Raw genomic sequence first — 26,824 nt, 5'->3', positions numbered from 1 at the left:
CAGCAATACAATCTTACCGCAGGAAGTAAGAAAAATCCCTAACAACCTAACTTTACACCTAAAGCAACTAGAGAAAGAACAAACAAAAGCTAAAGTTAGTAGAAGGAAAGAAATAAAGATCAGAGCAGAAATGAATGAAACAGAGACAACAGCAAAGATCAATGAAACTAAAAGCTGGTTCTTTGAAAAGGTAAAACTGATAAACCTTTAGCCAGACTTGTCAAGAAAAAAAAGGGAGAGGACTCAAATCAATAAAATTTGAAATGAAACTGGAGAAGTTACAACTGATACCACAGAAATACAAAGGATCATAAGACACTACTACAAGCAACTATATGCCAGTAAAATGGACAACGTGGAAGAAATGGACAAATTCTTCAAAAGGTACAATCTCCCAAGACTGAACCAGGAAGAAATAGAAAATATGAACAGACCAATCACAAGCACCGAAATTGAAACTGTGACTTAAAAACTACCCAAAAACAAACATCCAGGACCAGATGGCTTCACAGACAAATTCTATCAAACATTTAGAGAAGAGGTGACACCTACACTTCTGAAACTGTTCCAAAAAACTGCAGAGGAAGGAAAACTCTGAAACTCATTCTATGAGGGTGATGACCCTTATACCAAAACCAGACAAAGATACCACAAAAAAAGAAAATTACAGGCCAATATCACTGATGAACATAGATGCAAAAATCCTCAACAAAATACTAGCAAATCTGAATCCAATGATACATTAAAAGGATCATACACCACAATCAAGGGGGATTTATCCCAGGGATGCAAGGATTTTTCAGTATCCACAAATCAATCAGTGTGATACACCACATCAACAAACTGAGAAATAAAAACCATGTGATCATCTCAATAGATGGAGAAAAAGCTTTTGACAAAATTCAACACCCATTTATGATAAAAACTCTACAGAGAGTGGGCATAGAGGGAACATACCTCAACATAATAAAGGCTATATATGACAAACGTACAGCTAACATCATACTCAACAAAACAAGGATGTCCACTCTCACCACTTTTATTCAACATAGTTTTGGAAGTCTTAGCTACAGCAATCAAAGAAAAAAAAAAAAGAAATAAAAGGAATCCAAACTGGAAAAGAAGAAGTTAAACTGTCACTGTCTGCAGATGACATGATACTATACATAGAAAATACTGAAGACTGTACCAGAAAACTACTAGAGCCCATAATCATGAATTCGGTAAAGTTGCAGGTTACAAAATTAATACACAGAAATCTGTTGCATTTCTATACACTAACAACAAAAGATCAGAGAGAGAAATTAAAGAAACAATCCCATTTACCATCACAGCAAAAAGAATAAAATACCTAGGAATAAACCTACCTAAGGAGATAAAACACCTGTACTCTGAAAACTATACTACACTGATGAAAGAAATCGAAGACAACACAACAGATGGAGAGATATACCATGTTCTTGGATAGAATCAATATTGTCAAAATGACTATCCTACCAAAGGCAATCTACAGATTCAATGCAATCCCTAACAAAGTACCAACGGCACTGTTCACAGAACTAGAACAAAAAATCTTAAAGTTTGTATGGAGAAACAGAAGACCCCAAATAGCCAAAGCAATCTTGAGAAAGAAAAATGGAGCTGGAGGAATCAGGCTCCCTGACTTCAGACTATACTACAAAGCTATAGTTATCAAAACAGTATGGTACTGGCACAAAAACAGACATACAGATTAATGGAACAGGATAGAAAGCCCAGAAATAAATCCATGCACCTATGGTCAATTAATCTACAATAAAGGAGGCAAGACTATACGATGGAGGAAAGACAGTCTCTTCAATAAATGGTGCTGGGAAAACTGGACAACTACATGTAAAAAAAAAATGAAATTAAAATACTCTAACACCATACACGAAAATAAACTCAAAATGGATTAAAGACCTAAATATAAGACTGAACACCATAAAACTTTTAGAGGAAAACATAGGCAGAACACTCCCTGACATAAATCACAGTCATATCTTTCTCAATCCATCTCCCAGACTAATTGAAATAAAAACAAAAACAAATGGGACCTAATTAAACTCAAAAGCTTTTGCACAGCAAAGGAAACCACAAACAAAATGAAAAGGCAACCCACAGAATGGGAGAAAATATTTACAAATGATGCAACCGACAAGAGGTTAGTCTCCAAACTTTACAAACAGCTCATAGGGCTTAATATCATAAAAACAAACAACCCAATCAAAAAATGGACAGAAGACCTAAACAGACATTTCTCCAAAGAAGATATACAGAAGGCCAAGAGGCACATGAAAAGATGCTCAACATCGCTAATTATTAGAGAAATGCAAATCAAAACTACAATGAGAGGACTTCCCTGGCAGTCCAATGCAGGAGGTACAGGTTCAATCCCTGGTGGGGGAGCTAAGATCCCACACTCCTCGCAGCCAAAAAAACCAAAACATAAAACAGAAGCAATACTGTAACAAATTCAATAAAGATTTTTAAATGGTCCAAATCAAAAAAAAAAAAAGTCTTAAAAAAAAAACTACAATGAGATATCACCTTAAACCAGTCAAAATGACTATCATCAAAAAATCCACAAACAATAAATGCTGGAGAGGGCGTGTAGAGAAGGGACCCCTCCTACACTGTTGGTGGGAATGTAAATTGGTATAGCCACTGTGGAGAACAGTATGGAGGTTCCTTAAAAAACTGAAAATAAAGCTACCATATGATCCTGCAATCCCATTCCTGGGCATATATCCAGAGAAAAACATGGTCCAAAAGAATACGTGCACCCCAATGTTCACTGCAGCACTGTTTACAATAGCCAAGACATGGAAGCAACCTAAATGTCCACTGACAGATGAATGGATAAAGAACATGTGGTACATATATACAAAGGTGTTATTACTCAGCCAATAAAAAGAATGAAATAATGCAATTTGCAGCAACATGGATGGACCTAGAGATTGTCATACTGAATGAAGTCAGACAGAGAAAGACAAATATCATATGATATCGCTTATATGTGAGGTCGAAAAAAGAAATATACAAATGAAGTTAGGAAATTTGGGATTGATATGTACATACTAGTATATTTAAAATGGATAACCAATAAGGACCTACTGTATAGCACAGGGAACTCTGATCAATATATATCAATATAATAACAACCTAAATGGAGAAAAATTTGAAAAAGAATAAATACATATATACATATAACTTAATCACTATGCTGTACACCTGAAACTAACACAACATTGTTAATCAACTATACTCCAATATAAAATAAAAAGTTAAAAAATAAAAGAAAAAAGAATAGACTCTGAAATGTGGAGCAGAGGTCAATCTCTGCTAAATACTAGAAGAGATTTTTAAACAGCTGCTTTGACAATCATTAGACACTACCACAAGTGTTTCAAACAGGTCATTTAAACAACCCACACTTTATTTTCTAAAAGTTTTTCTGGGCTGGTTAATGTAGCATATTTTGGTATCAGCAAGGTATTCAGTTATGTTTATAACTGGTTAAAGACTGTAGTATCAGGGACTTCCATGGTGGTCCAGTGGTTAAGACTCCGTGCTTCCACTCTAGGGGGCACGGGATCAATCCCTGGTCGGGGAACTAAGATCCTGCATGCGGTGTGGTGCAGACAAGAAAACAAAACAAAACAAAAAACAACAACAAAAAAAGAAAAGCAATGGAGATTTAAATATGAATAAAACTCAATCTCTGCCTTTAAGGAGCTTATGGTCCTATAAAAAAGACAGACATAAACAAATAGATTCAATATACTATTATTAGTAGATGATGCAAAGATGCAGACACATTATACTGAAGACTCGAAGAAGGAAAGACCTGAGCTTTCTTAAACAGAAGTCTCCACTAAAAACGTAACTTCTAAGGTGACATTTGAAAGGTATTTATTATATCAACAAATGTTTATAGAGCAATAATAAAAGCTAATACATGAGTACTTATTACAGATCAGCCACTATGCTAGATCCTAAAGACACACAGTAAATGAAACAGCCAGCATCTCTACCCTCATGGAGTTTATGATTTAATGAAAGAGAGACAAGTGAACAAGTAACATCAAGAAAGCAAGATAAATGCTAGAACAAGAAGTATAGGCTGCAATGGAACACTCAGCAAGAGTACCTAAGGCCATCTAGGTAGGCAGGGAAGGGCTCAGAAAGTGCAGTAACTCGTAGAGGGATGAAATGTTCCAAACAGAAGGGAGGTCTACCTACAGATAAAGAATGCAGCTTGTTCAGGAACTGATATTTCACTATACCTTGAACATAGTTTGAGAGGGAAAGTGGTTAGAAATGAGGCTGGAGATTTGAGCCAGCACCAACCAATATTTAAGAGTTTGTACTTATCCTAACAGCTATAATGAGTCATTGAGGCGTTTTCAGCAGGGAAGAGACATAATTACATTTGTGTTAGAGAAAAATCACTTCAGCCACTCTGGGGAAAACAGATTAGAAAAAGTTAAAGAAGAGAAACCCAGGGTAAGACATGATCTTGGCATGAACTGGGATCTAAGTAGATACATGAAAAGAAGAGGGGCTTCCCTGGTGGCACAGTGGTTGAGAGTGCACCTGCCGATGCAGGGAACACGGGTTCGTGCCCTCGTCCGGGAAGATCCCACATGCCACAGAGCGGCTGGGCCCATGAGCCATGGCCGCTGAGCCTGCGCATCCGGAGCCTGTGCTCCACAACGGGAGAGGCCACAACAGTGAGAGGCCCGCGTACCACAAAAAAAAAAAAAAAAAAAAATAAGAGGATATATTCATGAGCCACCTAACAGGTAGTATCACATTACAATGCAGGGACTGACTCAATATGCGACACAAAAGCATGGGAGAGGTCACATATAGTTTCCAAACTTCTTTAGGCCTCCACATAGATGGCAGTACCACTCAGAAATAGGAAATGTTAGAAAAGAAACAGGCTTTGTTTTATTTTGGGGAGTGAAAGAGGGAGAGAAAGGTTAAGAGGCACTTACTGAACTGAGTGCCTGTGAGACCTACAGAGATGCTGGTAAGTATTCAGATATAAAAATTCAGAGGCAAGGAGAAAGGATTAGGCTGCACATATTTATGAGTCCTTGTGTAACTGAGGTAAGAGGAAAGAGAATATTCTGTGGAAAGACAAAAGACACATTATAGAATCTAACCTGCTCGGGAAAGCAGTCAAGACGGGATAAAAGGCAGAGAGCAAAATCATAAGAGGGATCTAGGGACTAGAAAACTTGATTAAGTTACAGAACCTGTCTACCTGAGGAATAACTTAATAAGAGGAAAGGAGCTTATGGTTAGAGAATAAAATGTCTGGATTTGTGATTTCAGAAGTAGAGCCATTCTTGGCGATTACAAGGTAAAACGGCCCTGGGAAAGGACTCCTGAAATACATAGAGGTCACTGGACAAACATGAAATCTGCCAGATGGACAAGAAGGGAGAACCAGGCAGCGAAAAGGTAGGAGACAGCACAGTATTCAGAGAACTTCAAGTAGTCTGACATTTCTAAAACCTGAGTTAAGAGGGATCGAGATGAGGATGGAGGAGGAGGGAAGAGTCAGGTCACATAAGTCATGTCTTTATCTGAAATGTAATTCACTAAGAATGAGAGCTGTCTGCTGAAGGGTCGAAGGGCTGGCAGATTTAAATACCTGAAGGGCTGGTAGATTTTTTAAAATTAGTCCAGTTCTAGGGAATAGGAAATGTGAAAGATACAGGGAAGCAGATTTCAAAACAAAAGAGAATGTCCTAATGACTAATGATTACTTAAATAGGTTGCCTTGAAAATTCTTTACTACTAGATAAGTGTCTAAGCAAAACTCCATGCTGGGACTTCCTTGGTGGTGCAGTGGTTAAGAATCCTCCTGACAATGCAGGGAACACGGGTTTGATCCCTGGTCCGGGAAGATCCCACATGCCGGGGAGCAACTAAGTCCATGCACCACAACTACTGAGCCTGCGCTCTAGAGCCAGTGAGCCACAACTACTGAGCTCGCGTGCCGCAACTACTGAAGCCCGCGCACCTAGAGCCCGTGCTCCGCAAGAAGAGAAGCCACCGTAATGAGAAGCCTGCGCACTGCCAGAGTAGCCCCTGCTTGCCACATCTAGAGAAAGCCCGCATGCAACTATGAAGACCCAAAGCAGCCAAAAATTTTTCTAAAAAAATTACAAAAATAAAAAACTAATGGACGTACATAAATATTTAAAAAAGAAACAAAAAAAAACCCTCCATGCTGATCTACCTGTGATGTTATACAAAGAATCAAACACAGCACCACTAAGTCCTGTCCAACTCCAAGAAATAAGGGGCAGAAAAAAACATCACTCACCTCAGTAACAAAAAAAAAACAACCCAATCCAACTGGGCAGAAGACCTAAATAGACATTTCTCCAAAGAAGATATACAGACTGCCAACAAACAGATGAAAGAATGCTCAACATCATTAATCATTAGAGTAATGCAAATCAAAACTACAATGAAATATCATCTCACACCAGTCAGAATGGCCATCATCAAAAAATCTAGAAACAATAAATGCTGGAGAGGGTGTGGAGAAAAGGGAACACTCTTGCACTGCTGGTGGGAATGTGAATTGGTACAGCCACTATGGAGAACAGTATGGAGGTTCCTTAAAAAACTACAAATAGAACTACCATATGACCCAGCAATCCCGCTACTGGGCATATACCCTGAGAAAACCATAATTCAAAAAGAGTCATGTACCAAAATGTTCATTGCAGCTCTATTTACAATAGCCCGGAGATGGAAACAACCTAAGTGTCTATCAACGGATGAATGGATAAAGATGTGGCCATATATACAATGGAGTATTACTCAGCCATAAAAAGAAACAATATTGAGCTATTTGTACTGAGGTGGATAGACCTAGAGTCTGTCATACGGAGTGAAGTAAGTCAGAAAGAGAAAGACAAATACCGTATGCTAACACATATATATGGAATTTAAGAAAAAAAAAAGTCATGAAGAACCTAGGGGTAAGACAGGAATAAAGACACAGACCTACTAGAGAATGGACTTGAGGATATGGGAAGCGGGAAGGGTAAGCTGTGACAAAGCGAGAGAGAGGCATGGACATATATACACTACCAAACGTAAGGTAGATAGCTAGTGGGAAGCAGCCGCATAGCACAGGGAGATCAGCTCGGTGCTTTGTGACCGCCTGGAGGGGTGGGATAGGGAGGGTGGGAGGGAGACGCAAGAGGGAAGACATATGGGAACATATGTATATGTATAACTGATTCACTTTGTAATAAAGCAGAAACTAACACACCATTGTAAAGCTATTATACTCCAATAAAGATGTAAAAAATAAATAAATAAATAAACATCACTCACCAATTCTACACCTATTACTCCTGCACCAATGACAACCATCTTTTCTGGAACTTTTTTTAAAGACAAAGCACCTGTAGATGACACTACTGTATCTTCATCAATCTGTAATTTTAAAAAAAGATACAATCAAAATTATTTGGAAAAACCTACTGATTATAAACTGTGATCTCACTCAGTATAATCACTAAAAATACTAAGTCATTTATTTGCTTTGAGCTACTTACAACTTTTATCCATAGACTCAATTTTAACAAAACCCATTAAAAATGCTCACTTAAGGGCTTCCCTGGTGGCGCAGTGGTTGAGAGTCCGCCTGCCGAGGCAGGGGACACGGGTTCGTGCCCCGATCCGGGAAGATCCCACATGCCACGGAGCGGCTGGGCCCGTGAGCCATGGCCGCTGAGCCTGTGCGTCCGGAGCCTGTGCTCTGCAGTGGGAGAGGCCACGACAGTGAGAGGCCCGTGTAACGCAAAAAAAAAAAAAAAAAAAAAAAATGCTCACTTAAAAAAAATGCTCACTTAAAAATTTATCATTCAGCATTTCAAAACAAAATGGTCAATTTCAACTTCATATTGAATTGAAATATATCTTAATATACAGTGTTCTATTTCTGGTCACGATCACTGGAGAATAAAGACAGGCAATTTTCCAAAGCTGAATGACTGTCAACATATAGTACTTCAGTCAGAGACCCGTCATTCAAAGTTCATAAAGAGCATAAAGTCGTTTATAAAACATATTTCTGTAGGAAGGTTGTGACAGTTGTAAAACATGTAAATACCGTAATTCCAGGAAAAGGAGTGACTTCTGAACCTGTGGCTATAAGAATGTTCTTTGTATCAATAACTTGAGTGCTGCCATCGGCTTTCGTAGCGGTGACCTGATTTTTCCCAGTTATCTTTCCATATCCATTTACATGAGCAACCTTTATAAAATAATGTTTATAAATTCACAAAGTTTAAAGTAATTTTTTGGAGTAAATATGATTAATAAGAAAAAACTATTAAATAATTTATCCAATACAAAATACTTCCCTACTTAGTAATGCTACGTATGGAACAGCAAACGTTTTGTTATATGTATCAGGGAAATCTATTTCAGGTTAACATACTGTTTTAAATTAAATATTCTCCAGCAGCCAAGTTCTAATAACATCACTGTGAGCATAAAGCAATGTTAAGGTGTATATAAAATAAAGCAAAAATTTGAACATTAAACACACTGACCTTATTCTGTTTGAATAAGTGGGCAATTCCACCCGTTAAAGCTTTTACTGCATTACTCTTCTGCTCCATCATCTTCTCTAAATTCAAGCGAACTTCAGACACTGTAATTTGTTAAATAAATCTTTAGTCCATAGCTAAATTCCTGGAGCAATGTGTGATATTTTTCACTAATCAAGGTCTAAAAAACTGCAGCCTAATACTTACAGAACTGTATAAAAGGCAGTATTAAAAATATTTAATCTAATAACTGATACAATAATCGTAGCTGGCAAAAGGCAAACAGCATCCTATCACAATAACAGAACCTATTACACACTGTAAAGAGTCCATCTTCAGGAAAAACCAAGTCCAAAATAAAACATTATACCCATTATGACAATATATTCTCCAAAGACCTTATGATAACTATAAATCTGGAAGAGATTTAAATTTAAGTATTGATAAAAATGACAAAGTAAAACATCACTGGAAATTGCAAACAAAAGGGTAAATTTCATGAAACTACTAAAAATACACATTTGAAAACTTCAAATACAGAAGCTTAATATAAAAGAATTTAATAAACTAGATTTTACTCACTCATTTAATTCAGAAGAAAACTCTGAAGCAACTCAGAAGATAAAGAAACTCAAACTCAACAGAACATTACATGTAATACCTCAGAAATCAGCTCATGCAACCAACACATTATCTTAAAGATGAGGAAAGAGAGGCCCTGAGAGATTTGATTTACCTAAAGTCACAGAGCTAGAACCTGAAGCTTTACCTACAATGCACGTCTTTGACTAACCCTGTCTCTTCTTTCCTTTGTGGGTACAGAAAGTGAGTTTTGATTTTACTTTTCATCTAGCTTAATATATTTGCTTTAATGTATATACCTCACTCCTATACCTTCCTGCCTGCCTACACTACAGCCCAATCTTTCAGAAACCTACCGCTACAAAGAAATAAATGAAGGAAAATCAATTAACACACTCCCCCTTCAACCAAGGTGTGTTTTGGCCCCTCCTAGAAGGAAGATATATCTATATCTCTATATATTTCTATATCTATATCTATATATTATATATATCTGTAAACAACAATAACTGGAGAAGAAGGATGAAATGAAAACAGTCCAAAAAGAATGGCAGGAGATATGACATAACAAATTAAAACGTTATGAAATGTCCTTCTTTTCCACTATGCTGCATCCTTCCCCCTCTCCCTGCATCTCTTTCCACTACCAACAACTTAAGGAGACTTTGCTTCCTTCACCATTATTTGCCCATGGCACTCAGGAATCCAGCACCTCCCAATGATCTCTAGGTTTCAGGGAAATAAAAACTGACTCCTCTCTCCCTCCCTCCCTCCCTCCCTCTCTCTCTCTCTCACACACACACACACACACACACACACACGTTAGCAAAGGAACACAAGATGTCATAGTAGGAATATGAATTTAAGCCTTCTTTCTTAAATCTTCTCACATTAAGATCTTTTTCTTACTCTTCCCTCACTGAACATATATTACACACTCATGAGACACAAGTCAAGTTAAGCCAGAAGAGTCAAGTTAAGTGATAATATTGCTAAATATGAAAGGTATACATACTTTCAATTCCTCTAGATGCAAAATCTTTTCCGTGGGCCATATGGTAATAATGAGAGTTATTCAATAAAGCCTAAAGGAAATAGATTCAATTATCAAATTTCACAAACTATATATAATCAAAAACCACTTACAAAATGACATTCTCTACGTGAAATAGCATATAGGACTACACCAATTCAGTTTCTGTTCTTACATAATTAATCTAAGACAAACAATAACGACTTAAACGTTCAACAAACAAGAATGAAAAAAACTACTTTCTTTAAAAGCAATGAATTAAATACACACTTCAGAAAGGCAGGTTAAAAAAGCAGTCATATTTTCATATATAAAGGGCCTAAAAGAAGAATTTACTACCTATTATCTGTTTCACTGTAAAGGAAAGCTAAAAAGAAAAAAGGTGGAACATCAGAATCTGTCATCAGAGCCTAGCTCAAAGGCTAGGCATTCTGAGACAAGGAAGGTATTTCAGGAACGTATGGCAGACTCATGACAGTACTCTTAAGTTTTAACAAGGGAAAAACGTGTTTTTATCATCCCTGGTTTATTTTTTAATAACTGTATTAGTTTAATATTCTAATCTCAATATATCCTTCTAGCTGGTGGCTAATGAAAAAATTTCTGCACTGCACAAAACATATGCTCACCTTAGAAGGAATACAACCAACGTTCAAGCATGTTCCACCGAGTGTCTCATTTTTCTCAACGCAGACGGCCTACAACCAAAGAAAACATTTACTGCACATAACCTGCAATGTTTCGGTTCACTAAAATTCCAAATGTATCTGTCTTAATTCTTCTACAAAACATGCTACTGAAGCTGTGTTTGTGAGAATGAAATAGACTCCTTTATAATTTATTATTTGAATAATACTAACCCAAAAGCAAATTATTCTAAAAGATATTTTTGTTTAACAACCAAATACATGTTTTTGGCTCTATTACTATATCTTCCAAAGTGTGATTAGAAGCCAAAACAAAAAAGTATTGGGGGGAGGGGAAAAATAATGACTTCACTTTGCATTTCATGAAAATACTACAATCGAATAAACTCTCTCTCTTCATTAGTCTCAGGCCTAAATATAATTTATAGAATTAAGAAAGTATTTACCATTATTAATTACCTGCAAAGTACTTTGTGAATGTGATCAACTCTTGCCAAATGAAAAGGAATCAACACGTAGTCTGAGCCTAAACCTTACCTTGAAGCCTAACTGGGCAGCTTTAATAGCAGCAACATATCCTCCAGGACCAGAACCTATCACTGTTACATCAGCATCAACTACAATAAAAGCAAATTGATACAAAACAATAAATTGCTTAATATTGACCAAAAACAGTACATTAAAAAAAATCTTACATTTTATACCTCCAAGAAAGTACAAATAATCAGCATTTTCTACACAGTACTATTCATTCCTAGGTACCTGATGTTCTTTGACATAACTGAAAATGGCACAGATTTTTAAATTTTGTTTTCTATTTATTCATTACAGCATACAAAAATATAACTGAGTTTTGTACCCACTGACCTTGTTAAATTCCATAGTTTCATAACAGACAGGCATTTACTACCACATCTGTATGAAGGAAAGAGCCTGAGCTTTGGATTCTGACATAGCTGGCTTCAAATCTCAGCTCCTGTCACTTATTAGTTGTGTGACTAAGTGACCTCATTTTTCTGTCATATAGGAACAATAACACTGTCTTAAACGATTGATGTTTGGATTAAATAAGATAATTTTCTATAATACTTTAGTTCTCTCAATAAATTTAAGACTGATTATATCCTTTTCAGGTACTTAACTTCTAAGATATCAAGGGGAAAACTCTGCTTCCCTATAATGCATGGCAAATACGTTTTGAACTTTATTTGAATAACGATACATTTTGTATAGTTTAAGATAATAGGCTAAACAGAACTCAATGAACTATTCTGGACATTTATCATATAAAGATAAGAAACTGAAAATTAACTTTGATCAGCAGCCTGAGGAATATAATAATTATGATACAAATGTAAAATTAAGTCCAATTATTCCCATTCTCCTCAATCCAACATCAAATAAATCAACAATAACTGTTAAGAGTTAGAGACAGTCTCCCTTCTCCACCCCCCCAACTGTCATTGCAACCTAGCATTTAGCAGTTTTTAACACACTTTCACATATATTATCATGTTTTTCCCAGAACTTCCTAGGAGGAAGATGAGGATGGCATATATCCGATATATCACAGATAAAAAACACTAGGTTCAGAGAGGTCAATTAACTTGCCCAAGGTCATCTAGCAATCGTGTGGCAGAGACAAAATTAAGTTTTCTGTCTCTCCTTCCAGTGGTATTTCCATTATTCAAACTACTCCATTCCTCCGTTTCACCCATCCCCAAGGGCAATAATCAAGCTTTATAATAACTAGCTATCTGACCTTAGATGAGTAATTTAACCTGCTTCAGCCTCAGTTTACTCATCTGCAAAATAAACAGTACAAGAAAATCTACCTCATAGGGCTGTAATACAGAATAAATAATGTATGCAAATAGCTTAGCATAGTACCTGGAACGTACATAGTAAGTATTCACTGTATAGTAACTATATTCTGACCTACAAAGACAGCAATTTTAATTTATCATCATCCCTCCCCCACAAAACCCACACCTCCTAGGGGATGGGAGTGTAGTATCATTCAAAAGACCTTTGCTGGCCTGAACAGAATCAAATAACCTCTATGTTGGACGACAACTAACAAGTTAGCCAACCCAGTTATCCACAAAATCTAAGGATCGTCCTACTGAATAAATCATAGTACTGATTCTCCTTGGTTATGTCAGATGATAATTAGGATTACTCAATACATGAAAAAAATATAGCTGGTCCAATACATGATAAAAGTATTGCTTCAATTTCTACTGATCCATTTATGCTTTTTGGCCACAATGCTTGGTTCACTCATTCACGTTCAGAATTAAGTATATAATAAAATGTATTTCTATTTTCAAATCTTGAACCAAATCAGGACCTAAACAATATCCCTTAGTTTGGGTCCTAATTTTTAATTTCACAGTAATCTAAATACAAGCTCCAAAACATGTTTCTTTGCTGATTTTTTAAACATTTTTTTGGTTATAATATACATGTTTGTTGATTAAACACAAAAAAAGCCAAAATACTTGCATTTTATTTCCCAATTTACTGTGTCATCTTAGGTCTTTTTAAAAACCGTAGAAAATACCAAGAAATAGTTCGCCTTGCACTGAAGATACTAAGTGCACCATTCCATCAGAATCCCACTAAAGTGCTAGGAAGCACAAAGATGAAGGGAAAAGGAAGTCATCATCTGAAGATTTGTCAACTGGAAGTATAGAAGGGTATGATCCAATGCAAAGGTTCAAAAATAAGCTATTATTTAGGGGAAGTACACCAATGTCTGCAATTTACCTTGAAACGCATCAGAAAAGTAAGAAGAATGAATGGATACGTATATGGATGAACAGATATGTGATAATGTAAGTATAGTAAAATGTGAAGAATCCATGGGTATTCACTGTAAAATTCTTGCAACTTTTCTAAATGTTTGAAATTTTTCATAATAAAATACTGGAAAAACAAACCAGCTAGCTTTCACCTTTACCAAAGGCTGCTTGTAAGTAACAGTTTACAATACCTGATTCTGACTCACCATCTCCTTGTCAAGAAGCATTTCTCAATTTTAAAGTAGTTTTAAAAATCAGGGTATAGAAAAGTAGTTAAACCAAATACATTAATTTAGGGAACACTTAATATATAATTTTACAAAACTAGCATCAGCCTTTAAAAGTGAAAAAGAAAAACTGAAAAGGATATACAAATTGATAGCATAAGAGAACGATGACTAAGCCAAAATGGCAAAAGACAGCTGGATAGCAATCTTCATTTCAGGTGGCAGTAAAATGCCAGGAGAAAGCTATCGGGTTGATACTTCAAGAAATACTGGGGTACAATAAGAGGTGACTGACTTAATTAGTCAAAGCCATGAAATGAACCGGAAGAAAAAGCAGGAAGAACTGCTCTACAAGTTACTCTACAAATGTTACTTATTATATCATTATGAGGAAACTAAGGATACCACATTATCAAGGCTACCACTGAAATAAAGGTGTCCAGTTACAAACCAACTGTAATCATCAACAAATTACAACACATGTTTTAGGAAGTCAGTCGGCAATATTATCTGCCACTTGGATAATTTACATGCCAGGCAGTGAGTTAAATGCTTCCTGTTGTCTTATTTAAGCCTCGGCACATATCTGTTACACAGTTATTATTGCCATTTAACAGGGAGAAAATAAGGCTTGAGGGTAACGAAACAACCTATATAAGGTTGCACAATTAGTAACTGATCCAGCCAGGATTCAAGCCATATTCTTTAGATTCTGAAGCCTATGCTCCTACACCATTATGCCTCTCAAACACTCAGATGATCCCATAATCTCCAGGTCAATCAGGAACTCCAACTAAAATGACACGAAGCTCTTCATTATCAGAATGAAATCAAATTTCATGAATGCCTACCCTATGAGGAAATCATCACTACCTTCAAAAACTTTATGTTATAGTTAGGGGAAATAGGCACATATCAAAATGTAGATAAATCAAGATTATTTTTAAAACAAACAAAAAAAAGAATAGGAAAAGAAATATAAGGCAGTAATTATTAATTACCAATTTCACTAAATGAGTATAAGAGCTACTTGTTGTAATGTTTATTTGTTGTTTTGTTGATGAGGGGTGGGGGGGTCTGTTTTAAAATCATCAATAGCCTGGGACTTCCCTGGCGGTCCAGTGGTTAAGACTCTGCACTTCCACTGCAGGGGGCACTGGTTCAATCCCTGGTCGGAGAACTAAGATCCCACATGTTGCGTGGTGCAGCCAAAAAAAAAAAAAAACCACACCCAAAAAACAAAACAAAAACTACAATAAAATAATCAATAGCCTTAATCTTCAGTCTATTTCCATAGTCACATCCTCTACCTGTGATCACCCTAAACAGTTCAGCTTCAAAGAAATTCTTGAATTCTAATACTTTTACTTTCTGATGATAAACCTACAACCCTCTAGTCCATAACGAAAGAGAAACACAGTAAAAGAAGAAAGGATTTGAAGTTAAACAAACCTGAGTTCAAATATGAGCTCTACCATCTCTTCAATTCTTGGGAAAATTATTTAATCTCTCTGCGCTTCGATGCAACATAGGCATAACAGTGACAGTAATATCTACATCCCGGGTAGAGAGGTGAGAGATAAGGTATGTCAAGATCCTGGGAGAATGCCAGGTGCACACTGGGCACTCAACACGTTTCTTCCCTTCTCAGATCCTCCTCCCAATTTTGGTCCTGCAGCCTCCAGTCCCCATCCCCACCCTCCTCAGCTACCACGATGTTACCTCCTGCCAAAACCCAACTAGGACTTTATTCTCTTGCTCCTCGTTGGTTTCTCTGCCTCTTGGTAGATAAAATCCAAGTTCCTATATACACATCTAAATCTCTTAGATAGCTATTTCTCCAGCCTCATCTTCCACCACATTCTGCTTATCAACCAATATCATGCAGTTTAAGCTTCAGCAATAATGAATTACTGGTACCTTACACGCACAGAATTGGGCTGGTCCACCCACATACATTCTGGCCCACCTACCTAGAAATAAATACTGACAGCAAGTATTTCACATTACAGACACAATTCTAAGCTCTTGGGCTACCAATGAACGACAGAGCCCTGGTTCTTACAGTCTAACGAGAGAAAAAGTTATTACAATAAAAACTCTGATCTGCAACCAAAACGAGCTTTAAAAACAACTCTGATTATATCATGTCCCTGCTTAAAACACTTCAATGACCTCCAATTGCCCTTAAAATAAAGAGTTAGGGTCTTCTGTAACCTGGAGAAGTCAACCGTCAACACATTTCAGCCACACTGGTCCTTTTCGGGCTCCTCAAATGCACTATGCTCCTTCTCGCATCGAAATATTCCCACATACACGTCTTTCTGCCTGGAACACCTCCTCCCATACCCACTCCCACCCCAACCCTTTTCAGATATCATCATTTCCTTAGAAAATAACTGTGGCCATTCCTGATCCATATACAGATATCATAACTCCCAATGCTCAGTTGGGAGCACTGGGACTCAGTGGAGTCCTTATCACAATTATTTGTTGAATGTTTATATTCCCCAGTGGACTGTAAACTATACAGCTGCATCTTGTCTGTCCTGTTCACTGTTGTATCCCAGCAACTAGTCCAATAACTAGCACACAGCAGATACTCCATATCTGTTGAAATAACGAATGAATAAATTAACGTAGCAAATGTGACTGATGAAGGGCTGTAAGTCTATTCCTGTCACGAAACAGGTCATATCAACAACAACACACAATACTTTTCAAATCTTGATGAATTTGGTTCATATTCAAACACCTCCCAGATGCTGTAACAGGGACTGTATCATAATACGCTTGAACTCCTCAAGTTGGTCAAGCAATACTCATGTAACGAGGCAAGCCAAACAAAACAAGGATAAAGAGCGTAAGCTCTAGAGTCAGAAGAATTTTCCCAGCTCTGTCATTTCCTAGCTAAGCTCTCTCGACTCAGCTCCTGCATTCACTAAATGGGGAAAATAGCAGCACACACCTGGTAGGAGAGCCACAAGGATTAAAGACTGTGCCTGAGACAGAGTAAGCCCTCAATGCATCAGTTAATATCACTGTTGCTGCTGGGTACTCACTGTGTACCAGGCATCACACTGGATGCTTGTGATGGAGCATAACTAAAACAGACATGGCCCCAGAGTTTATTCAGTAAACATGCACTGAGTACCTACTGTACCATTTTTGGTGCCGAACAGTCACAAATCAGTCCTTGCCCTAATGAAGTGTGCACTCTTGAGCAAAGTACAGACATTAAATAAACACCTCAGACAAATATAAGTATGTACATAAAACACTTCTTACTTCATGCAACCAAAGACTTTATGCACGGAATCTACATGGGTACTAAGGGATTTATAATTTACTCGATGTCAAGGGATCACTAAATTATTGGATTCATGAGTGCTCAGTTATCCCCGTAACATTACAATCTAAGTTCCTGCCCAGGGACTGCCTGGCAAATAGAAGGTACTGAATAAATCCTCCTTGAATATGTAATACCAAAGGTGCAGAATGAACCATGAAAAGTCCTTACTTGCATGCTCTGGAAGAGAAAATCTAATATTTCTCCTGCTGAGCTGAGAAGAATAAGTAATAACCCCATTTAACAAAAGAGACAAAGAGGGGCTTCCCTGGTGGCGCAGTGGTTGAGAGTCTGCCTGCCGATGCAGGGGACACGGGTTCGTGCCCCGGTCCGGGAAGATCCCACATGCCGCGGAGTGGCTGCGCCCGTGAGCCATGGCCACTGAGCCTGCGCGTCCGGAGCCTGTGCTCCGCAACGGGAGAGGTCACAACAGTGAGAGGCCCGCGTACCGCAAAAAAAAAAAAAAACAGACAATTTCAAATACTCCACAGTCTTGGTAATGGGAGGCCAAAGTATCTTACTATAAACCCATTAACTCCCTGTTTTAAATACTTTAAAAGATAAAATACATATCCTTTACAGAAACTTCAAAAATATAGAAAAGTATAAAGAAAAAAGTATTCATAGTCCATAGCTTCCTTTCAGGGTACATTCTTCTAGTCTTTAAAACGTGCTTTTGATAAGCCCACCAAGATTTTCATTCAGCATGGAAAAAGATTTCTCACAATTCTAAACAGTGTTAAGCGACTAACACACTCAATCTTACCCAGTGGACAGAATTAAGTTTTTTGGGGTTTTTTTTGACCACACAGCACAGCAGGCAGGATCTTAGTTCCCCTACCAGGGATCAAAACCCATGCTCCCTGCAGTGGAAGTGCCTAACTTTTTAAGTGTAAACATATAAAATCGCTCCTCTGCCCAACACCCTTCAGTGGTTTCCTCTCACACTTGGGAGTAAAATCCTGGCGGGCCTTATAAAACCCTCCATATCTGATCCCTGCCTAACTCTCTGATTTTATACTCTATGGGTCTCTGCTCTACCCACACCAGCCTTCTTGCAATTCCTTAAACCTCACAACTGAATTCTCACCTCAGACCCTTCTCACTGCTGTTTCCCTCTGCCTGAAATAAACTTCTCACTCCCTCACTTTATTCAGGCCCTTACACAGAAAAGCCCTGACGCCCTATCTAAAATAGCCTCCTTACCTCCCAATTACCAGCTTTCGTTTTCAAAGACCTCCCCAAATATTTCCCTGTTACTTGTGTACTGTTTGTCTTTTACCCCCAGACTATAAGTTCCATAACAGTAGGGCTTTGCCTCATTCACCACCCAGAACACACTAGATGCTCAATAAACATTTAAGTGAATAAACATATGAACAAATGAATTCTATGACCGATTACTTTATTATTAGTTACTCTACCATTCACTTGCTTTTACATTTAAACACAAAGGAAATATGACTTAATATAAGGAAAACCTGTTTTACTAAGTACTTACTTGGTTGATCTGCATAAGTTCTCAGTGGCACTGCAGAAACTCCTTGCAGACCATGAGATATTCGATTGAAATGGCCTCTCTGAAACAAAGAAAAGAAATGTTCCTATTATGTAAAGTATAATTTCAAAATATAGAACTCCTGAACGTCCTTGAAAACAATGAGTTAAGGCAAATGTATCAAGCAATGATTATTAATGTATCTTCCATTGCCACAGAGGTTACACATCAATTTCTCCTCTTCTGTAAAAACAGTCAGCTTACCACACTTTTCATTATGAACAGTCAACATCCCATTTCACATTTAACCTAACTAAAACATGTTACTCAATGGTGTTAAGTTTTATTAAATTTTCAGGAAACATGGCTAACTTTTGGTGCCAGGGATCATTTTAATGTCATAACTAAAGCGTTCAAAGTTCTAGCTTAAGTACTTGGATAATTTCATTATGCAATCCTTTTACACGTGATCCATGTACAACCTATGAAGATGTACCTGAACCGTCCAACAGGAATAGAAAATGAGACAAAATACCTTAGAAAAATGCACCAAGTAATGTACTCATATTCAAGAACTACTACGGTTTTACAAACTGCATCATAATCTCCACAACAACCTCTAAATGTGGATGGCTACTATTTCCTAAGAACAGTGAGACACAAAGGAACAAAGCAAATAGCTCCTATCACAGAAGGCAAATGGGAAGCAGTGACAAAACCTACACTGAGCTAGTAACGTTGTCTATTTCAAGGCAATTCTTGCACCTGAGGTCAGGACAGTGGTCCAAAGAACAGCAGAATAAATATCAGTCCTGAGTTTTAGTCCCAGCTCTGCCTTTCACTAAAAGTACAACTCCTAGCATGTTACATTAACTTCGGAAAACATAAGCTACTCATCTTTGAAACAAAGGAGTCTGACTACTGTATTACTTTTAAGGTCTGCATCAATATTGTAACCAGGCACGATCCCACATATATACACTTTGGCTGTATTCGGTACATAAATGAAAAAGGAAAGCTTTCCTGAGAATAACCTGTTACAATTAAAAATACGAGCTTCTAAGAGGGAAGTCAATGCACACTAGCTTAAAACTGCAAACACTGAAGGGAATTCCTAGGGCTACGTGTTAGGGCTGACTCGGTCTGGGTCTTTCAAGCGGTGGCCCAAGGTTACCTGTCCACTACAGAAAGGCCACTCAGGGCCGGGCCGAGGATGAGCAAAAGTTATGAAAAAGAGTCGACCATATGGGGCAAGGTAGACTCATACTTCCTCCGCCAAGGGGGCAAGGCCTACGTGCGACCGCCAGGCCCCACGGCCCAGGCTTGGGAGGGAACTGTGTGTGACTGCTGGCCGTCATACAACCGGCGGGGCCTCTCCACCGCCCAGGCCTCTGCCTCCGAACCGCTGCCCGGTCTGAGCCGGTTCAGGGGTGGAGCCTCAGCTGGTCCCGGCCTGGCCGCCGGCGTCTCCCACCCCCACCACTTAGGCCGCGTCCCGGACCCCGTCACCGGACCTCTCTGTGCCTCGGGCTCAGCACGACCCCACCCAGTCGGCCCTCACCTTAGCCAAAGAACAGTACACACGACTCCAGCTCTGCATCTTGCCGCTGGACTTTCCTTTCCGCCAAAAGCTTTCACCTCCACTAAGCGTCGCCGCCGCCTCGCCAAGGTCTCCCCGCGCTGCGCATGCACGAGCGCGGCCTACGTCATCGGTCGGGCGCCGCGCGATTGGCCCGCGCCGTGCGGACCAGACAGGCTCGGCGTCGTACAGTGTCGTAAGGAGCTGAGTGCTTTGGGGCAGCGGGGAATGAGTGGCCGTTCTAGGGGAATGAGTGGCCGTTCTAGGGGAATGAAAGTGTCCGGAGTTGCAATGTGATCTTATAGAATACTTGAAAGGCGTTTGCTATCGTAAAGCTATCGTTTGCTTAAAGCACACTACAAAAAGTAAAGTTTCACCAGTTCTTGATGCTGCTAGGCTGAGGAATCTCAGCACTTTCCGGGCACTACCTCACTTTATCCCTAACTATAGGAAGGATTCCGAGTATTTCTACTTCTTGGATGAGGCCCTGAGAGGTTAAACAACACCCTGAAGGTCTCACCAAGGACAGATAGCTGCAGCCCTGAAGTCAAAGCCTTTAGTCTTAATTACTGCTTTATAATCTCTCCCTCAGTTCAAATGCCATGTAAGAGATGGGGTCAAAGACTGTGGTATCACCGGCATCCTGCTCTGAGTAACTAAGCTAACTGGCAATGTTTAGAAAACACACTATCTTCTATCTCCTCAGATGGGAAACACACCTGCCTGTTGAAGCAAATTAGAATGGGTGGGGGGTGGGGGTTGATATCATACTTTTTTAAGAGACACTGAAAACCATTGTCTTCAGAACTGAGCACGGAGATCTAAGGTCTGATCCTTGCTTTGCAATAACTCTGTATAGCGTGGATAAAACTTAATTCTACATTTCTTGAAAGTTTACTGCCCACGCACCGTGGATTTAGATACTAATTAGAAATTAATGGGAGTTCCCTGGCCATCCAGTGGTTAAGACTCCGCATTCTCACTGCCAAGGGCCCAGGTTCATCCCTGGTTGGGAAACTGAGATCCCATAAGCCTAAGCCGCGCAGCATGGCCAACAAAAAAAGAAGAAAAGAAAAGAAAAAAAGAAATTACTCCTTGCTGAGGTAAGCTGTTTCAGGAGAGAAGATATGAATGATATTTACTGTTTGTTATAGAGGCTACCACTTTGTACTCAATATCCATTCTCCCTCTTCTTTCCTCTGTAGATAAGCATTTTGGCCATCTTAACCATTTTCCTGGCTTTAGCACCCACCTGCATACACTGATAATGATAACTCCTAGATCCTTAGCTCCTGTTTCTACTTCTCTCCTGGACTCCAATTCCATATTTTCAGCTGTCTACTGAACACATCCAACTGGGCGGTTCTGCCAGCACCTCAATGGCAATTATCTAATATCTAAAATGTTAAATACATATTGTCTCCTTTATATTTATAATTCATGATACCTCCATATAGCCAGTCAACCATAGGAAAAAAATATCGTAGCCATTCTCAATTCTTCCCTTTATCCCAATATCTAATTAGTCACTGTTTTACTTGACTACATCTAGAAGCAGACCTGGAGACAAGCATTTGAGTGCAACAAGTCTGTTGGAGAGATGGACCAAGAAAGCATCAGTAGGGGATGGAAAAGAGATGGAAACGATTTCAGTTACATTAATGACTAGATTCCCACTGTGGGCAATTGTGTCTCAGACTCATTGGACACCTCTGGAAGACAGCATACAGCATGCTTCAGAGTTGTCCTACCCAAAATATATCCATCAACTTCCATCAGGCTTTGGTTGAGGACTGCTCGTAGGGATTTTAACTCCCTGGCACATCTGGCCTGCCCTGTAAGTGGGCTGAGTGAGCACCAACAGCGGGAGAAATCTTTCAGGCAAAGAGACCCTGGTGCTTCCAATAAGAAGGGTTTGGGTGAACATGAAAAGAAAAAGTGAGCGCTAAAAGGATACAGGTGAGGCACCAGTAAGGTTGGCAACAATCACCAAGTTCTGTCAATTCTGAAAGTGAGAATAAGAGTGAAGGAAACAATGAGGATGGCTCCAAACTTTCTACCTTAGATGGCAGGGTGGGTAGTGAAAGCAATACAGAAATAGGCAGTCAATACAGAAATAGGAGACAGAACAGCTTTGGGGAGAAGATAAGTTGGAGACAGAAGGCTCCCCTAAGAAAGCGATGCTCGAGCTAAAATCCAAGCAATTTGTAGGAGGGCTCCAGGCAGTAAGCATTATTATCATACCCATTTTACAGATGGGAAAGAATGCAGTGAGGAGAACTGGAATGACAATTAGGAGACCAAAGTTCTAGACCTGAATGCTCTTCACTTTCTGTGTAATCTAGTATAAGTCATATCTTGGGACCTTGGTTGCCCAAATTTTCAAATGAGGGGCTACAAGCTCCCTTTCAGCTATAAAGCTATTCCACTGAGGTGTATAGAGTTGGCTTCCAGAGAACCACATAAGTCACATCTGTAGTAGAGGTTCGTTACTTTGGCGCTGTCATCTAGTGGAAACCTCACTCCATGTTTGACGGATCTGTCACAGTGTGAGATCACACTCCACTAGGAAGCCCAGGTGGCCCTCCCTGGCTCTCCTGACTCCCAAGAGGTAGAACAGGCACAGAACCTAAGCCAATCAGATGCTCTTCCCAGGACCAAAGTCAGGAGTGGCACAAAGAAACTGACAGCTTAGAATTCATGCCACTAGCAGCTGCTCGGTGGCCAGTGGTGACAATGGCAGTGCTCCATTCAAACCCTACCTGTGGAAGATCTCAGCTAGGGCCGCCTATCTTCCTGCCTGCTTCTCGAAACTTCACATCGGATCTTTCGCTATCAGACAGCTTGCCAATAAATTCCTTTTTGCCAAGCTGAACCAGAGATGATTTCTCAGAGATTACTTGCAATCCAGAAACACGACTAGTACACTACCATTTATTAAAAAGCTGCTGTGTACCACACACCTTAAATGAACTTTAAAGAAATCTCATAAGATTGCAAGATAGGTATCATTAATCCGGTTTTTAAGTAAAGGAAACAGGCTCAGAGAGTTTAAATAACACACCTAAGCTCATGCACTCAATCAGCAGCAAACCACAGTGTGCCCCTGCCTCTTGCACAATTCTGTGCCCCACCTATTCCTGCTGGACACAGCACTAACCAGTGAAGAAGAGAATTCCTTGGCTTTCTTTCTACTACCTTGTTCTCTTGTGGGGCAAGTCCTCATCTCTGGCACTGGTCGGCCTTGATTGATTAACTCAGGTTTGGTGGGGTTGAATTTCTCCATCTATTAGGAAACAAACAGCCCACATGGTCTCAGGTGTACTGCCCATAAAGCCCTCTCTCCTGGGTAGTTCGTGCTTTTACTGTAGCCAAAATTCCGCCTCTGTACATAAGTACCGAATTGAATCTCGGAGACAGAGTTTTGTGTGAAGTAGAAAAGAATAGAGTTATTGCCTTGCCAGGTAAAGGGGACCACAGAAGGCTAAGGCCCTCAAAACCGTGTGTGCCGGGGGCTTCTCTGGTGGCGCAGCGGTTGAGAGTCCGCCTGCTGATGCATGAGACACGGGTTCGTGCCCCAGGCCGGGAAGATCCCACATGCTGCGGAGCAGCTGGGCCCGTGAGCCATGGCCGCTGAGCCTGCGCGTCCGGAGCCTGTGCTCCGCAACGGGAGAGGCCACAACAGTGAGAGGCCCGCCTACCGCAAAAAACAAAACAAAACAAAACCACCGTGTGTCCCTACCCAGAGGGGATAGAGAGGAGTTTTACAGTAATGCTTCAAAGAGGAGGGCGTGGTCAACACGTGGACGTTCTTCTGAATGGTTGGTGGTGAGGTAATTGGGAGTCAACATCATCAACATTCTGGTTCCTACCGGTCTCGGGTCAATGTGCTTATGGGCAGCATGCAATCAACTTCTTTCACTTGGTGCGGATTTTAGCATCTGCAAAACAGCTCAAAGATATTATACGTATCCCTTGAGGGGAACCAGGACCCTGCCCCCAGGCTTCACTATTGTATCTTTCTTTAAAAAAAAGCTATTTATTTTATTTATTTTTGCCTGCGTTGGGTCTTCATTGCTGCAGCGCAGGCTTTCTCTAATTGCAGTGAGCAGGGGCTGCTCTATCATCACGGTGCGCGGGCTTCTCATTGCGGTGGCTTCTCTTACTGCGGCGCACGGGCTCTAAGCGCCTGGGATTCAGTACTTGCAGCACGAGGGTTCAGTAGTTGTGGCACCCCAGCTTAGTTCCTCCCCGACATGTGGGATCTTCCTGGACCAGGGCTCGAACCCCTGTCCCCTGCACTGGCAGGCAGGTTCTTTTCTTTCTATTTTTTTGCAGTACGCGGGCCTCTCACTGCTGTGGCCTCTCCTGTTGCGGAGCACAGGCTCCAGACGCGCAGGCTCAGCGGCCATGGCTCACGGGCCCAGCCGCTCCGCGGCATGTGGGATCTTCCCAGGTCGGGGCACGAACCCGTGTTGCCTGCATCAGCAGGCGGAGTCTCAACCGCTGCGCCACCAGGGAAGCCCTTCACTATTGCTTCTTGACTGCTCCTCCCTTGTCTCCATGTCTGATTAGCAACTGTTTGAACCTGCCTTTGGAACTCAGGGAAGGTCGTGGAGGCTGAATGAAAACTACTTCCTACAAGCAAGAAACAGGGGACACAGAAATACTTTTGTGCCCAGGAGCCTCACAGAATCCTGCTCATTACGGAGGGAATAACTGTACTTTATGTCCTAATCGTTTCCTTTGTTCCTGAAAATTTTCATTTTCTTAGATGATGCTTAAACAACAACAAAACTATACCAAAATGCTAATTTGAGCATCTTTGGTTGATTGAGTTGATAATATTTACTTACAGTGTCATTATAGTATTTAAGTAAACTGAGAAAAACAGAGTCAAAAGTGTACTATAATGACACTTTTTGCAAAAGCATGGATGAACATAGACACGATCATAAAAAGTGAAATAAGTCACACAGAGAATATCATATAAAGTCACTTCTAAGTGGAATCAAAAATTGATACAAATTAAATAACATGAAACAGAGTCACAGATTTAGGGAAAAAACTTATGGCTATCAAAGGTGAAAGGTTGGGTGGGAAACACAAATCAGGAAGTTTAAATTACAATAAACACCCTTACATACAGAAAATAGGTATTCAGTAAGGACCTACTGTATAGCACACAGAACTCAATACCCTGCAATACACGAAAAAGAATATGTAAGATTGGTAGTAATCACAAGAAGAATATATAAATGTCTCTGCATAAAGGAATCAGGTGGGAGTTCACCAGAAAGAAACACAACATTGAAAAGCTGCTTTATTCCATTACAAAAATAAACTAAAAAAAAAAAAAGAGGGGCGGCGAATTGTTATGAAATTTGTTCAGTGTCAACACCCAATATACTGTCACATCCCTGCAGCCAGAGCGGGCTTTGGTCTAAAACCTGCACTTTCATGGGACTCAGGGACCTGTTGAGCATGTGCACCTAATGCAGCCCCACTGGAGATGTGCTGCCTGATCCCCACTCCAGGTGCCGAAGTCTCCAGGGGCTGGGGAACCAACGTACAAGTAAACATGCCTGGGACACCCAAAGGATGGTAGACCCTCTGGGCGGGAAGATGTTTGAAAAGTCCCCTAATCTCCACATTTACCGGAGGTGTGGTTCCCACCTCGAGGCTCTTTCCTTAAGCTCTCCCCACCTGGGGAAGACAATACCCTCAAAACCCAGTTTTCCACAGCTTGGAATTTCTGCCCTGGATGAAGGTTGACTGGGGGAGAACTCAGACACAAGCCCTAGGGTGTTTGCACAGGCACAGGCCATCTAATTTCCAAGCAGGGACAGGACATTGGCAAAGGCCGAGGTTGCCCCAGGGACCCGAGTGGGGCTTAAAGAAATGCTGCCGCCTTGTGGCCGCTTCCCATAACAACAACCTGAAAAGCGGTGCCCAGGGGCACTGCAATTCACAGGGCCTGCGAGGCTGTAAAGGACACCTGCCCTCGCTAAATATCTTGGGGTAAGTTTTGGAAAAGGATGTGAAAACAAGGCAGGATTGCAGGAAACGCATATCATCAGGTATGAGTTACCGGCACGTTAAAGCACATCAAAAGCTGCTAATAGCACCAGTGCCTGGGTTGGAGAAAAGGGGGCTCGGGTTTTCACCTGATGTATTATGGAAAACACCGAAGGCCGTTTTCGGCCAATCAAATATTCTAGTAATACAAATCAACTCGATAGAGAGGTAGCATCTCTCACCATTCAGAATGACCATCATCACCAACTGTCACAGCAAGAAATGCTGGAGGGGGTGTGGGAAAAAAAGCCAACCCTGCCCAGCTGATGGTGGGAAGGTAAATCGCTAACAGCCACTCTGAAGAACAGTTTGGAGCTCCCTAAACATCTGAAATCTAGAGCTCCATTCTGGGGCGTGCATCCAGAGAAAGCCAGTAATCGACGGACACACGACCCCGACTTTCGTG

General features: G+C 40.1%; 1 protein-coding gene across 5 annotated transcripts in view; it reads right to left on the bottom strand.

The window, feature by feature from the left end:
* Window positions 1-20,442, bottom strand: part of DLD (dihydrolipoamide dehydrogenase) — a 51,497-nt gene extending 31,055 nt beyond the window's left edge. For all 5 annotated transcript variants that reach the window (XR_014297222.1, XR_014297223.1, XM_082662154.1 and 2 more), the window contains exons 1-8: window positions 20,323-20,442; window positions 18,765-18,843; window positions 11,418-11,497; window positions 10,863-10,931; window positions 10,216-10,285; window positions 8,622-8,722; window positions 8,177-8,320; window positions 7,396-7,497 (exon numbers count right to left, since the gene is read on the bottom strand). Coding sequence is in view for 3 of the 5 variants with exons in the window: in XM_082662154.1 (XP_082518280.1) it covers window positions 7,396-7,497; window positions 8,177-8,320; window positions 8,622-8,722; window positions 10,216-10,285; window positions 10,863-10,931; window positions 11,418-11,497; window positions 18,765-18,843; window positions 20,323-20,361 (684 nt within the window). In the remaining 2 variants the exon portion in view is untranslated. The remainder of the gene's footprint in view (window positions 1-7,395; window positions 7,498-8,176; window positions 8,321-8,621; window positions 8,723-10,215; window positions 10,286-10,862; window positions 10,932-11,417; window positions 11,498-18,764; window positions 18,844-20,322) is intronic.
* Between the last annotated feature and the right edge of the window lie 6,382 nt (window positions 20,443-26,824).

Source organism: Grampus griseus (genome assembly GCF_964374135.1).
Source record: "Grampus griseus genome assembly, chromosome: 9".
NCBI lineage: Eukaryota > Metazoa > Chordata > Mammalia > Artiodactyla > Delphinidae > Grampus > Grampus griseus.
This window is presented reverse-complemented; position numbering and strand designations above follow the sequence as displayed.